Here is a 13,851-nt window from a genome sequence, read left to right on the forward strand (position 1 = left end):
TCACCTCATGTCCCAGCCTCCTCCCTGGTGCCAACACCAGCAAGGATGCTGCTCTAACTCCCCTCTCACATGCATCACTGCCACACTGTAGGGGAGAGCCTTTATTTTGAGCAGCAGCCCAGACAAGATCAGATTAAATTTAACACGGTAACAATTCCAGAAGTAGTTACACTACACAAAGGGGTGGAACCAACAGCTCACTGTTGTGGCGAGAGGTAGGTGCTGCTTCTCCCAGGCTCTAATGCTACCACTGCTCCAGCTCTGGCACAAACCCAAATGCACAGAGATGATTTGCAGCTCTAACCCAACAGAAAGCTAAATCAGAAAAAGAAGTACACTGGGTTTTGCAGGGCTCCTAAGTCAGCCAACTGCACAGTCCTGCAGGTACCCAAAAACAGTGCAAAGGAATAGGGGAGAGGAATAGGATCTCCCATTCCGGCAGCAGCAAGCACAGCTAAGGCACTCTGATCCTAAGTTCAGCCAACATCACAAACGTACGCTCCCCAGGCAGTCGGAACGTCATTGATCTTCTTGCAGACCACCAACCGGTTTGAGCACTACTTTTTAGAAGGGTTCTAAATTCTCTACAGCTATTTAGGGGAAGTTTCAGCAATGAATCAGAAGTCAGCAACACAAGATCTGGTACTGCCAGAATCTGGACTTTTGGATTGAGCTACCAAATCCAAGTAGAAATGGCCCGATAGCCACACTCATTAGAGCATCACCAAGATCTGCCACCATGTTTTGCCGAAAACTCCCAATTGCAGAGTCATTATAATGAAGATACACAGTAACAAGCTTCAAAGAAGCTAGCAAGCATTGAAGAAAAAGGGTCTGTAATACAGGCACACGCAAGAGACATTCTCCAAGAAGCTGCACAGCTAGGGAAAATCGAAGTTACAAGGATGTATCGTGAGGGCTCACCTGAAAGCTGACCACCAGGGAAATTGCAGGAGTTTTAGAGAAGGCAAAAGAGTTATGTTGCACCACTGCAGACCAGCACTTGTCAGACTGTGCATACTTAGGTGAGGGAGAGCAAAAGCCCATGCTGCTGATCGTATCACCCTCTTCAGAGAAAAAAAAAAAAAAAAAGAAAACACCAGCACACTGATCCAGAGTTCAGAAAAAAAAAAAATAAATTACTGGTGACACTCAGTTTTGAAACTTCTTCCTCCAAACCACAGAAGAACCACCTGAACCTCAGAGAATCCACTTTCAGAAGCCAAATGGACCAGATACCATCCTTAACATCTACAGAGAGATACTGAAATACAACCTCTGTAACCTGCGATAAAGATGTGAAGAACTGGATATCATTTGAAGACAGGCCGCATTGTAATTCGACAGTTGTTTAATTTCGACTTGCAGCTGGAGCTGGCTCAGGTTGGCATTGCTTCTCAACCTGGTATGTAGAGGACAAGCTGGTATTTAGAGGGCAGTGTCAAAATGAACAGATTAAAACTGCTGCCTGCTCAATCTCCTTCAACTGTACTGATGTTGAAAAGACCAAGCCCCACACAATGGGCTTCCTGCCACTCTCCTGTGCATGACAGTCAGCTGCGGCATCTTCTGTTATAATAAAAAAAAGCCCACAGGCTGCTTACACTTACTTGGGCAAAACTCTTGGACAATTACAGGGGGATACGCAGGAATTACTGTGGTTTATGAACACTACTTGTCTGTGATTTACCTTCTATGGATAGCAGGAAAAGAGTCTCAGCCTAACAAAGACCTACAAGTCAATTTTCTGTAATTATACAGCAAATCGGTGACACTTCTACCTACTCATACAGCAAGCACCACTATATTCAGACTTCGACCTGCTCAAGAAAAGTGGAAAAGTGACTAAGATTTTGGCATTCTGCAGTTCTATTCCATGCTATGTTGCTGGGACACATGGAGGGAGGAGTAGTAACACAGTTCCCAAATGCACTATTAAATTCACTTAATAAATGAGAAATTTAAAAAAAAACCACAAACCACTAAATGAAACAACCTCTAGCACCAGCCTGTATTATTAGGCCTCTAGTTGCTTCCTCATTCAAAAACAATAACCTGAGAAATTTTGTGATAAGTAACAGGCAGAAGCAAGAAGCACATTCTTTTTAAATGCTCTGCTCTATCCTCCCCTCCCCCCCCCCAATGCAGTCACCTCATGACAGAGCCAATTTCTCACATTCTGAGGTGAGTCCCCAGTGAAGACTAAATACTTAACCCATTCTAGAGCAAAGAATAGGATCTCTAAATAACAAAGCCTAGTTCTGGCTTGCAGATCAGACTCTGAATTACCAACCAAGACACAATGTATTCTTCACAGCTGACAATGCCATATTCAGCAGCACCATCTGACGAATCAACAGCGACTCTAAGGCTTCATGGATTACCCTCAGCCCATTCTTATCCCGAGTTTGAGAACTGGAAGGTTCTTATCTTGCATGAAGCCATGCCTCACCCATAGTTTTTAAAGAAACAATCCAAAATTGCAGAACTGGATTTGCAGAATGTTTCCTTCCCTGCCAGATTGGATTTCTTGGCATCTTCCTCCAAACACTTAGCTCTCTCACTGCTGAGAATGGATATTTGGGTAGAAATCATATTAGCGGTAGTCACAGCCCTGCAGAAGCAAGGAGTATAACCTAATACTCCCAAAACAGAGTTGATTTTTATACTCAATTCCTATCAAGCCAGAACTACATATGATGTTCAAACCATGGCTCTGAGATCACAAACAAACATTAAAAGCCTGTCTTGGATAGCAGACAACTGAGGGTGGGGTTATCAAAGAAGCCAATTAACTATTTTAAGTTCCACAAAGCCAGCGAGTGCTTTAGCTTAATTTGATTGTGAAAGTCCACCATAATTTCAGGCAACACTGAAAGAAAAAAAAATAGAAAGAAAAAACAAACAACTCCCAGCTGTAGTGGCCAAAGGCAACAAACCTGACAAGCAAAGACACTGTCAGGTACAAGATGACAACAAATGCCCATAGTCTTGTTCACAGAAGACAGAGGAGCATTACATTCATTTTGACAGTTTCTATCTTCCCTCAAATTCTCTTCCCTGGAGAAGCAACAAACAAGCTATCCCTGGAGAAGCAACAAATGAGCAGCAAGGACAAACTATTAAATACAACATTCATCAAGATATGAGCCCCCGCAGTAATAAATTCAAGTCAGCGAAGAATGCTCCAAACACATCAAAAATTCACAGGGAAGAAAGCCCTGTGGCTCCATAATATCCATTTCATAAAGAATTAGCCTAGACATGTTTTACTAGGGAGAGGTGGAGGGAGAGAGAGGTTCCACCTGGCAGTTTAGTTTGGAGTACACCAAAATATTATTACTTTTGGGGGATTTGGGGTTTTTTTGCTGGGTTTTTTTTTTAAACCATCATCTAGCAATCCTCACCAAGACTCCTTTCAACCATATACAGTAATAAAAAACACATGCAGTTCTTGCCTAAACAAGAACAAACTTAAAAATTGGTAAAACTGACAGGGCTTCTTCAAAAGCAAGTCAGATCATCAGAGAATGAAAGTGACTGATGGCCAGCCTCCATCCCTGGAACACTCAGAACTCGGCTGGATACAGCCCTGATCACCCCCTCCAGCTGGGCCTGCCCTGAGAAAGGGATCAGACCACACAGCACCCAGAGCTTCAGTGCAACCTAAATTATTCTGTGATACTATGAGATGGCAAAGTTAATTCTTTTAATTTTTAAAAATTAATTAGAGAAAGATTCTTTCTTGGAGCAAAACACAGGTCAAGATCACGTAAGTCTCAGCAACAAGCGAAAAGTGCCACAGACCTGACTGAGCAGGCAAAGCAGCTCTGCATCATAGAGTCTGCTCCAAAATCCCACCACCTAGGCCAACAAAACCAAGCCTTAAATATTAATGCCAATACATTTTTAAGCTGGCCTCAGCTGAGAGTCGATTTTTCCATATTTGTATCCAAGGCTAATAACAAAAGCAGTCAAATGAGGATAGCTAACAAGCCATCAACTGAGAAGTTGAAGGCTTAGAACTTGCCCTTATAGTTTTCTTAAAAGAACTTTTATGATCTCTGTGTGATCAAGCAGCCGCTGTACAGGCAGGACAGACTTACAAAAAGACCCTGAAAACTTTTTATTTGCTCATCTGAAACTAATCTTCTAGCACTGCCAAATTGTCACCAGAAGAGCCTTCCACAGTCAATCCACCACATACACTGGAAGGATGTGTGAACAGAAACCCAGAGATAAAAGCACTCAAGTACTCTCTGAAAACATACCTTAGAAAGAGGAATGGTGAGGAATGAAGTACAAAAGGGGGAAGAAAAAAAAAAAAAAGTCTACTACTTCTCAGGCAACACCTGAACCAGCTCATTAAACAATAATTTGGGGCGGTTTAGCATTTACTTTCAAAGTCAGATAATTTGCTCTGTTGAACAGCTTGAACACAACCATTAAAGACCGACTCTGAGCTACAAGATAAAGCTCAGCAGAGCTTCTGAAAGGAAAATGGAACCAAGACCCAAAGAATTCAGGATCGACAAAAAGAAAACAATAATAACAATAATAATAAAAAAAGAAGTGCTAGAGAGTAGGAAGGAAGCACAGAACACAGAAGGATGAGCAGGGGGAAAAATGAAAAAAAAAAAAAAAAAAAGAGTAGAATTTTTAATGTAATAAACTGAATTTCCAAAGTGGAAGATTACAGCCTAACAAATAAAACTGCAAACAAACCAGTGATTTTAAAAGGGAAAATGCAGCAGTTCAGGTCACAGCCTGGAAGTAGTAACCTCCGGCACAAAATTACTCCTATCTTGCTGAACTAGAAGCGTTCTTCACTCTTCATAATCTAACAAAAAGCAATTGTCAAAACACGACATCAAAACACACTTTCAAATACTCTTTTGAAAAAGCCACGATTCCTTCTGAACAGGAGGAAAGCATTTACCCTTCAGACGCCTGAGCCCCGTGCCCTCCCGCACACAGCTCTGCTGTAGGCTGCAGGACCGACGGCAGCAAGAGAAACCTTCCAGGCTTCAGCAGAGACATCAGCCCCGGCCAGATTCACGAGCGCTGCGAGCATCAGGACTTTTGCTGACAAGAGCTGCTCGCACCGCGTTCAGCGCCGCCCGCAGCCCCGGCAGCGGGACCCGGCTGGGAGGCAGAGAGGGCGATGCTCCCCGCTCCCGCAGCCCGCTCCCGCCCTGACTAACGCGACTTGCTGCACGCCGAGGGCAGAGCGGTTTTCCTGGCGATGCTGGATGGGCGTGCACGATCCACCAGGATTTCTAGCGAAAGACCCACTTACGACTCCTCTCGCGTCAGGCCGCGGCGGGCGCGTCGAAGCGGCGAGGACTCCCGGCCGGCCCGGCTGCCGGCGGGCGACCTTGAGCCGAAGGGCCCCGCACGCCGCTGCCGCTCGCCGGGGAATCCCCGCTCGCCCGCCAACAAAGAGCGCCGCGCACCCGCGCAGCGCGGCGGGGGCTGCTACAAAGGCCCCGGCCCTCGCTGCCCGCCGGCGGCCACCGGCACTGCCCGCCCGGCCCGGCCGCCCCCGCCACACCTCCCGGCGCCGGCCCGTTACCTGCGGCGGCGGCGCAGCCGTGCGTGCACACACCGCCGCAGCTGGCCGGCTCCTCTCCCTTGCCGCGCATCCCGGCGGGGCGCCCCGTCCCCAGGGCCGGGGCTCAAGGCCGCGCCGCTCCCCGCGATACGGCCCGCCCACCCCTCCCACCGGCGGGGCCCGACGCGGCCTAGCCCGGCCGCCCGCAGCGAGAGGAGGCCGGCGGGCGGCGCGGCCCGGCTGCAGGCGGGGGGAGGGACGTGCGGCGCGCTCACGCTCCCTCCTCCCAGCACCGGGCAGCGGGGCTCGCTCCTCCCTTCCGCTGCGTGCGGGCCGGCGCGGCGCCGCTTCCCCGGCCGCCGAGCCGCGCACACCGGGGGCGCCGCCGGTTCCTCCCCCCGCCCCGCCTCGCCCCCGGCTCACCCTTCACCATGGCGGCGGCGTCCTCCTCCTCAGCGCCCGGCTCCTCCTCCTGCCTCGCCTCGCCGGCGCTCTGGGGCGCCGGCAGCCGGGTGCAGAGCCCGCGCGTCCCCGGCGGCGCCCGGTAACAGCGGCAAAGGCGCAGCGGCCCGGCCGAGCCGCAGGCAGCCGCCGCCTGCAGCAGCAGCCCCAGCGCCGCCATCTTGAGGTTGCCCGGCGCCGGCTTCAGGCAGGGCGCGGCCGGGCGCTCCTGCGGGAAGGCCTCGTCCGCGCCGCGGCGCCCCCCGGCGCGCAGGAGGACGTAGCGCAGGATGCACCCCTCGCCGCGAACCGCGGGCGGGGGAGACGCTGAGCCCACACGGGTGGGAGCGTCTCCCCCCCGCCACACCGGGACCGCACTGACAAAGCCAACCACAGGGAACGGGAAAGAAAAGGAAAAAAATCAACCCACAAAAAGAATCTGCCTTCGCGTCCCTGCCAGAAGACGTGGAGGCAGAGAGCGGCAGCTCACCGCGCTCCTGCCGGAGAGGTGCCAGCCGCTGTGGGAAGACGGAGGACTCGCACCGCCCGCTGAAGCTTTAAACCAGCAGAAAGATATTTTCTTTCTCTTTTGGGGGAAAAAAAAATCAACGGCACTTGCATCATCGAGCTCTACCAGCCCTGCCTGGGGACATCGGCCCTCCTGACACATGTGCGTCCAACAGAAACAACGCAGCAACTCAAAGCACACACTCGCACACAGATACACCACACATTATGGATATAGGTTGGCTGAAAGGCTTTCGGGAATATTTCGTAGGTGTCACACACACACACCCCAAAAACCAGGATGTCTTCACACGCGTTCAAAGAAAGGTTACCACAGAGAGATGTCATCTGCTCCAAGATCTGAGCAACCTGGTGGTGATACTGCAAACACAGTCCACTGGCTAGACCTCCACACATGGATTTTATTTTAGAATCATTACTAAACTTCTCTAATTAAAAGGAAAAAACCCACACGTGCAATTTTTACTATGCTTTCAACAGCATTCGTCCGCTCTCGGTTTCACTCCTTTAGACATTATTTGCCATCCCTGCGCATTTAAAGGCAGAGCGATCTTTCCGATTGTACTAATACAAGTGACTGCAAGACTGATTCAGAAGGGCAAATTCAGAAACAGGTACCTGAACGTTGTTTTGGGTTTCTTGTCTTCAGCTACGCATACAATCTGCCTGCACCCTAACAGACACACCTGCAGACTAGGTAATGTTTAGATACCTAGGTAATTGCTAAGCAATATCTATACATTTTATTATCTCTGGCTGCAACGTATACTCTGGACTACCATTAAGTTGTGTGTTTCTTTAAACCAGGGTATCATTTTTATATCAAAATACCTTATTGCTCAGTGAATATTTTGTGTGTAAACCAAAAATTTACATGAATGGTTGTTTAAGCACCATGATAAAAAAAGGGGGGGTGGCGTTTTGGGATGGGTGGTGGGTGATTTGTTTGTTTGTTTTTACATGAGAAAGATAAATCTTTGATAAGCCACAAAAGGATTAACTAATTTAATTACACACTTAAGTTTTATGAAGGCTGTATTCCACAAGAAAAGGTTCAAGAAGAAGAAAACCCTGTGTAAGAAACAACTCTGGAGGAGCATGCATGAGCACAAAAAAAACCCAACTTACTACACCAAATATGCCTTTTCCAATCTGCACCCTTTTTAGAACGTCTGTGAATTAGCTAGTGATTTATCTGTGCAGTTATGTTTTACTCAAAAAAACAAAAGCAAACAAAATAAACAAACCCAGATCTTGAAGCAGCACCAGAAGACACAAAACGGGCTTTTTTTGCCACTGCCACCCCCCTTTTTTTTTTTGAAAGATATGAAAATTATTCTGGCACTCTAATTAAAAAGGCTTAGATTACAAATTCTAAGAGCATTGGTCCACTAAAAAGGAGAACAATCTTGCTAGACAACTCAATTTAAGGAAATGAATTATATGTAAATCTTTTGAGAGCATGTTGCACGAACTCTTACTTTCAGAAATAAACTTCAGATGGTTTGGAAACAAAAGCTTCAAGGAGGACTAGAAAGGACGGGTGGCTGGAAATGGTATGTAAACATTAATACATCCTTCTAGGAAGATGAATCTACTGTGAAATTACTTAACTTGATATAGTTGCTGGTTTATTTAGCATTTTCCCAAGATCTAGATGAGGCAATAAGCTATCCAGCAGTGAAGAAAATAACAATCACAGCTACTAAGCTGTTTCAAGTCGTGAACATCAGAGAAGAAGCACAAAAGGTAACAAGAGCCCTAAGGAGATGAAAACCATGGCTGGAGACCACAGTGATTAAAAGCAAAACAAACAAAAGAAAACAGATGGAGTACATGCCTGGGGAAAGTCTTGGAAACACACAGTCAATGGGAAGGAGAAATCTGGGAGAAGATGCTGCAAGAGAGTGTGTTGGTGCACAGAAAGTTTCACATGGGTAGGGCTAGTGGTTTGTCACTGTATGATATAAAAATTATCTTACGAGCACAGAAAATATATAGTTAAGACTCAATTTATTAAAAAATTTCAGAAGCCATAGATTCCACATACTCAGTCCAAATATCTTTATTTTGCAGAGACGAGCGTTAAACAGCATATAAATAATCGCTTAAAGCCGTCTTCCCAGGCTTTGCCAGTTCAGGCTCACTTCGATGAGCTGTGGTTAATTCATCTTCTCTAGCCAAGCCTTTGTAGAGGCAGCAGCACTATGCAGAAGCTCGTTAACAAGCCACGTTATGTGAAAGACTTCCTTTTCCCCCAGAACACAAGTGTTAGAACACCCAGAATCCCAAACCCAGTCTGGCCATGACAAACCACTAGCCCTCACAGGAAAAGTTCCTTCTCTCTCTCTCAGACTCCAACCCAGGTCATGCTATTCAACAAATGAGAGGGTTTTTATTCCCAACTAAAATTACTCTGTACATAATACTCTGCCCTGGACTTATAAAGCATTCTGGGAATTTTTGTTTTAAATACAGAACCCACAATATTGGTGACTCACTAGCGTGGCAGTGTTACAAAAATGGCTGGTACGCTGCTGTGTTCCCCAAGCGCTAAAGCAGAAGCATGACTTCCCTGAGACAGGAGGTAGTGATCCATCATTGGTTCAGCCATATCTGGAATATTTTATCCCATTCCACGCACCTTATTTTAAGCCTAAATAACAGAGTTCAGAAACGAACAGCAAAAGAGAACAAAAGCCAGCAAGTGACTGGAGGGATTTCTTAAGAAAAAAATATGATCGAAAGAAAGAGGTAGGCAAAGCAATGACAGGGAAGAAAAAAGGACACAATAACAGTTGACAGGTATTTAAAGTATGAAACACCAAGGAGAAAGTGCTTACTGAACTGGTACAAAAGGATGCAGGTATGTTTAGGAGGGTAAAATTAAAAGGGGGGGGGAAAAAGCCTTTAAGCTAACAAGCAAACAAGTCCACATTGTCATCTATTGGGTAACAGAAGGAGTCTTCTCTCCTTCCAAATTCTGTTTCCCTGCGATACTCTAATGTAACTGAGCTTACTTGCAACATTTACCTCACATGCTACACTAACCAAGACAGAACTGATATACATTGGTTACAGCAACCACCCTCGCTTTAGGCTTGAAGTGCAAGTGTTGCAGGCTGGGCTCCCCTCAGAAATAAAGCGGTCTCAAGCATAAAAACACACATCCTACGCTGCAGAGCTATCGCTAGTTCAGGTACAGTCATCTCCACTTCCTCTTTTGTCCCTAACGCATTGAAAAGGAAGTCTGACAAAGGCATTTGTAGGACAAACCTCTCATTTATCCAACACAGAGGACAGTACTGTTTCTTACAAATTAATTTTCATCATCCATCTGCTATAGCATTAAATCTCTGAACAAAGGAAAAAATAAGGGGTAAGTTGAAGATTGTTTCAGGTCCTTACCTTTAAGGGAATTCAGCGAGAACATCTCCATCACAGTGAAAAGGGTTGAATCCTGGGAAAGCAAGAGGTAGCAAAAAGAAACTGGAAGTTAGAATTAATATTTCCTTTGAGAGGTTTCAAGTGTTTCATGCTTCTGAAACTAGTTGTCTTTGGCACAACACAAAGCTAATGGTCCTCAACAAATTTCATATTGGTGTTTATATTCCATCTGTTTCATCTGAATCACACCTGTACTGGTCGCTATCCTGTTATAAGTGGCTGCTTTACACCCAAAGGGAGGAAGTGTCTTCTCAACCAGTGGTTTGTAGATTTCGGAAGTGCTTTGTTTCTGTGGTGATACTGATTTGGGGATATTTTTTAAAACTTTTGAAAGTCAGAACACCAGAAGTAGGTAGACTACTGCCATTATTCCCCCTTTTAAAAGAAAAACAAGAGGAGACAGATACACTTTTGATAATGTGCTTTGCTGAAATTATGTTAAACTTCCTGGTTTAATTTCTTATTAAAATAGCTTTCACTCAAATTAGGAAAAAAAACCAAATCAACTTTGTTTTGGGTCGTTTTATCTGTCATGCCAAATACTAAATACATTTTAGGCATTCTTGATAACATAGTAACAAGGATTTTCTAACAAACTTGGCTCAGATGGGTGAGGGTCTGCATTTACACTAACATTAACTATCCACATTAACAGCTATTCCTGTGCACGCAATTAATATCCTACAAGTATTGCGCTTTCAAATTATTCATTTTTGCTTTCAGTGAAACTAATGACAAAATTACTGTTTACTTCGGCAACAGCAAACAAGGCCTAAAATAACATCACTCTCAGAACAGAACTCTGTGGACATGACACCTTGTTCAGCCAGCCACCTCCCTACGGGCACATGAAAACAAACCTGCTGTTACTGACAAGTCCACACTTTGTCTTTTTCAATGACTAAATAAATAAAAACATAGTTACCGTGACTTCTTTAAAAATGAAAACCCATACATCCTGTAGTAATTGTCAAGACTGGCAGAGGAAAACATCCTTGGTATAGCTAACTCATTGCACTGAACAAAGTTAGAAAACTCTTTTGTGGTAGTTAAGCAAGATTCTTACGGCTGAGGCATTCAACCGTGGAGCTAAGTCACAGGAGGAATGCAAATTGAAAGTGCAAAGAGCGGGCCACATAGCAGTAGGATCATCTCAGTCTAGGTACACACCATCCTAAAGCCAACAGTATTTCTGATGAATTATACAAGTTCAATACTACTCCAACACAAAACAGTAAGTCCTTGAACACTCAAGTCATCAGAAAGAGACAAACAGGAGTACAACAGGGAATGTTGCAATACATTCTTAAACCTAAGATATGGAGGTATTGGTTGCATCTTCCTCCCAAATTTTTAAGCATGACAAAAATGGGGAAGTTGTTTGCTTACAGACAAAGTGCATTCCAGAGAACACAGGGAAGTTGGTCTACAACAGCTTTCTAGGGCAATGTACCATTCAGGCAGATAAACTGGCAGGCTTACCTACAGAGCACAAATTGGTATTAAAGAGAACAAAGAACATCTAACCTACACTGGGATGGGCAGAAAGGCATTTCCAAAAATAAACACAAGATGAAGTTGAAGAAAATGGTCTTTTCTGCTCAAGACCAAGAAAAAAAATTGAAAAAGTGACACGGATAAGCTTACAAGACTAAAAACTGAGAGCCCCACTGACAAGCAAGACTACCAAAGTTGTTATTTATAATTGTGCCTGCAGATCCCCAGCTGAGATGGGGACCCTTACCGTGCAACCACCAACCAAGGCTAAGACAGCCAGAGCCAGACTGCTTGGGAGTGGGGACAGGACAGGGAAGAGAACGAACGTGTAGAAAGATGAACTCAGGTAAAGTCCATGATCAGAATCCCACTGATGAGGGATCCCTTTAAAATTGCATGGAGGAATTCAAGTACTTTAAGCTTGAGCTTCCAGTGGGAACGTGGTCAAAGCAGAGAAAAGCTTGGCTAGATAAGCTTAGGTTTAAGGTACAGGTCATTAAGAGATCAGTCCCTGCAGCAGCATCACTGGATTACTCAGGACCACATCTGGTGGATCTAAATACAGAGGATCCTGAACTGGGCAGTTTTAGCACAGCTAAAGGTGTTCAACTATGGCAGCTGCTTCACCATTCACAGAAACGAAGGAGACGCATGAACATCATCAAAAGGGTGACACATTGGAAGATTCAAAATATATTTCACTCTGATAACAGGAGAGAGATGGGGGGCCTCATAGGACACTGCATTTACTAAGCATCAGAACACAATGATACAGGACTCTCACAGACAAGGCAACAGTACATTTGGAATGAAAATCAATCGTGCATGATGATGCCATCAGACTGCAGAGCGCCTCATGCCTCACGCTTGGCAAAATACTAGAATCCCAGATGGCAAAAGAGACACTAAAAGTTTGTTAGCAATAGACCTAATGCCCCTACTGCAAAGGCAAAGAGAAAAACCCAGTGAACGCAGCACTGGAAACTGCCAGCTAAAATGTCAAAGGCCGAGGAACTGGGTCTTTTGGGGTTTCCTTGGTCCCCCTGAAAATAGCTACACATACGTATGAAGAGAAAACCGCATCCCCAAGAAGAAAGAACATTGAGATGCAGCAAATATCACAGAATTCTTGATTACTGTCTACTGTGATACCAAGTGCTCTGTCATGAGAACAAATGAGAAACTGTGTTGTTTTACATATCGTTCACCCTCACAGATAACCTACACTGGTGTCTGTGCAAAGCAAAACAGTTTGACTTTCAGCTATTTGGGCCAAACAAGCAGCGGATCTGTGCAAGAAACCTTTATTTACCAATCTTAATTCTGCAGGATTCTCACTGCCGACAAGCTGGAAGCGGGAACAATAATGTGCTAGAGGTAGGACTGGGTGTTGAATGCTCTTGGGTACCAACTGCTCATGAGACCAGGCGTTGTGGACTAAACCGGAAACCCAGAGTGATGGTTCCAATGAACACCGGGGAAAAAATGGTGCCACTGGTGACAACAGAAGAAGTTACTGGGAAGTAAGGAAGAGACAAAACTAAGAAAAGGACTGCGAGTCATGCTGGAAAGCAGCTCTGTAACAAGAGCGAAGGCTTCCCCACGGCACAGATGAGAGAGCCAGGGGTAAGCCCGGCTCCACAGGCCGGCTCCGGATCACCCCATGCTGTCTCCCGACGCGGGGCTCAGCTCCCCGTCCCAGCCGGGGCTCTCCCCGCTGGCCACTCGCCCAAGACCCGAAGGGAGAACCGCCCGGTAGCGCGGCCGGCCGGCTCCGCGCCCCCACCGGCTGCGCTCCCGGCTGCCCGCGGCGGTGCTGGGCAGCGGCGGACAGCAACCCGCGCCCCCGCCCGCACAGGGCCGGTGCCCCATCCGAGGAGCATCCCCGTCCGCCCCGCCCCGCGCCGCCCGGTCGCACAGGCCCAGGGCCCCGCACGGCCCCTTCCCGCTGGGCCGGGACTCCCGCCCCCCTGGGCGGGCACCGCGCCCGGGCTTGGCCGCCGCCCCCCCCGCCCCGGCCCCGGGGGCTGCGCGCCGCTCAGCCCCGCCGCCGCGCCCCCATCGCCTCAGCCCCGCCGGTCCCCCCGCCGCCGACGCCGCCCGCCCGGCTCCGGCTCGGAGCCATCCTCCCCCTCCTTCCCCTTCCTCCCGCCACCCTTCCTCAGGCCGCGGCACCCCCCGGGCCTCGACCGCGGGTTCCGGGCCGCGGTCCCGCCACGCACCGCGCGGCTCGAGCCCCCCCGGGCGGAGCGGCGCCGGTCCCGCTCCCCGACACCGACCTCCTCACAACCAACTCTCTGGCGCCGGTCCGCCGCCGCTCGGACTACAAGTCCCAAGAGCCCCCACAATCCGCTTCCGGGGCAACCGCCCGCTCCGGCGCCTTC

At 47.3% G+C, this 13,851-nt stretch overlaps 1 protein-coding gene across 7 annotated transcripts in view; it reads right to left on the minus strand.

Moving 5' to 3' along the window:
- The window catches only part of DHX30 (DExH-box helicase 30), a 35,962-nt gene extending 22,111 nt beyond the window's left edge, over positions 1-13,851 (minus strand). For 2 of the 7 annotated variants that reach the window (XR_005103753.1, XM_037384256.1), the window contains exon 1: positions 5,978-6,176. Coding sequence is in view for 5 of the 7 variants with exons in the window: in XM_037384256.1 (XP_037240153.1) it covers positions 5,978-6,176 (199 nt within the window). In the remaining 2 variants the exon portion in view is untranslated. Of the gene's footprint in view, positions 1-924; positions 1,037-5,575; positions 5,834-5,977; positions 6,177-9,931; positions 9,984-12,779; positions 12,984-13,689 lie in introns of those variants that run through there. The other 5 variants (XM_037384260.1, XM_037384259.1, XM_037384261.1 and 2 more) reach the window with 5 other exon arrangements.

The sequence above is a fragment of the Falco rusticolus genome, chromosome 4, assembly GCF_015220075.1.
Source record: "Falco rusticolus isolate bFalRus1 chromosome 4, bFalRus1.pri, whole genome shotgun sequence".
Lineage (NCBI taxonomy): Eukaryota > Metazoa > Chordata > Aves > Falconiformes > Falconidae > Falco > Falco rusticolus.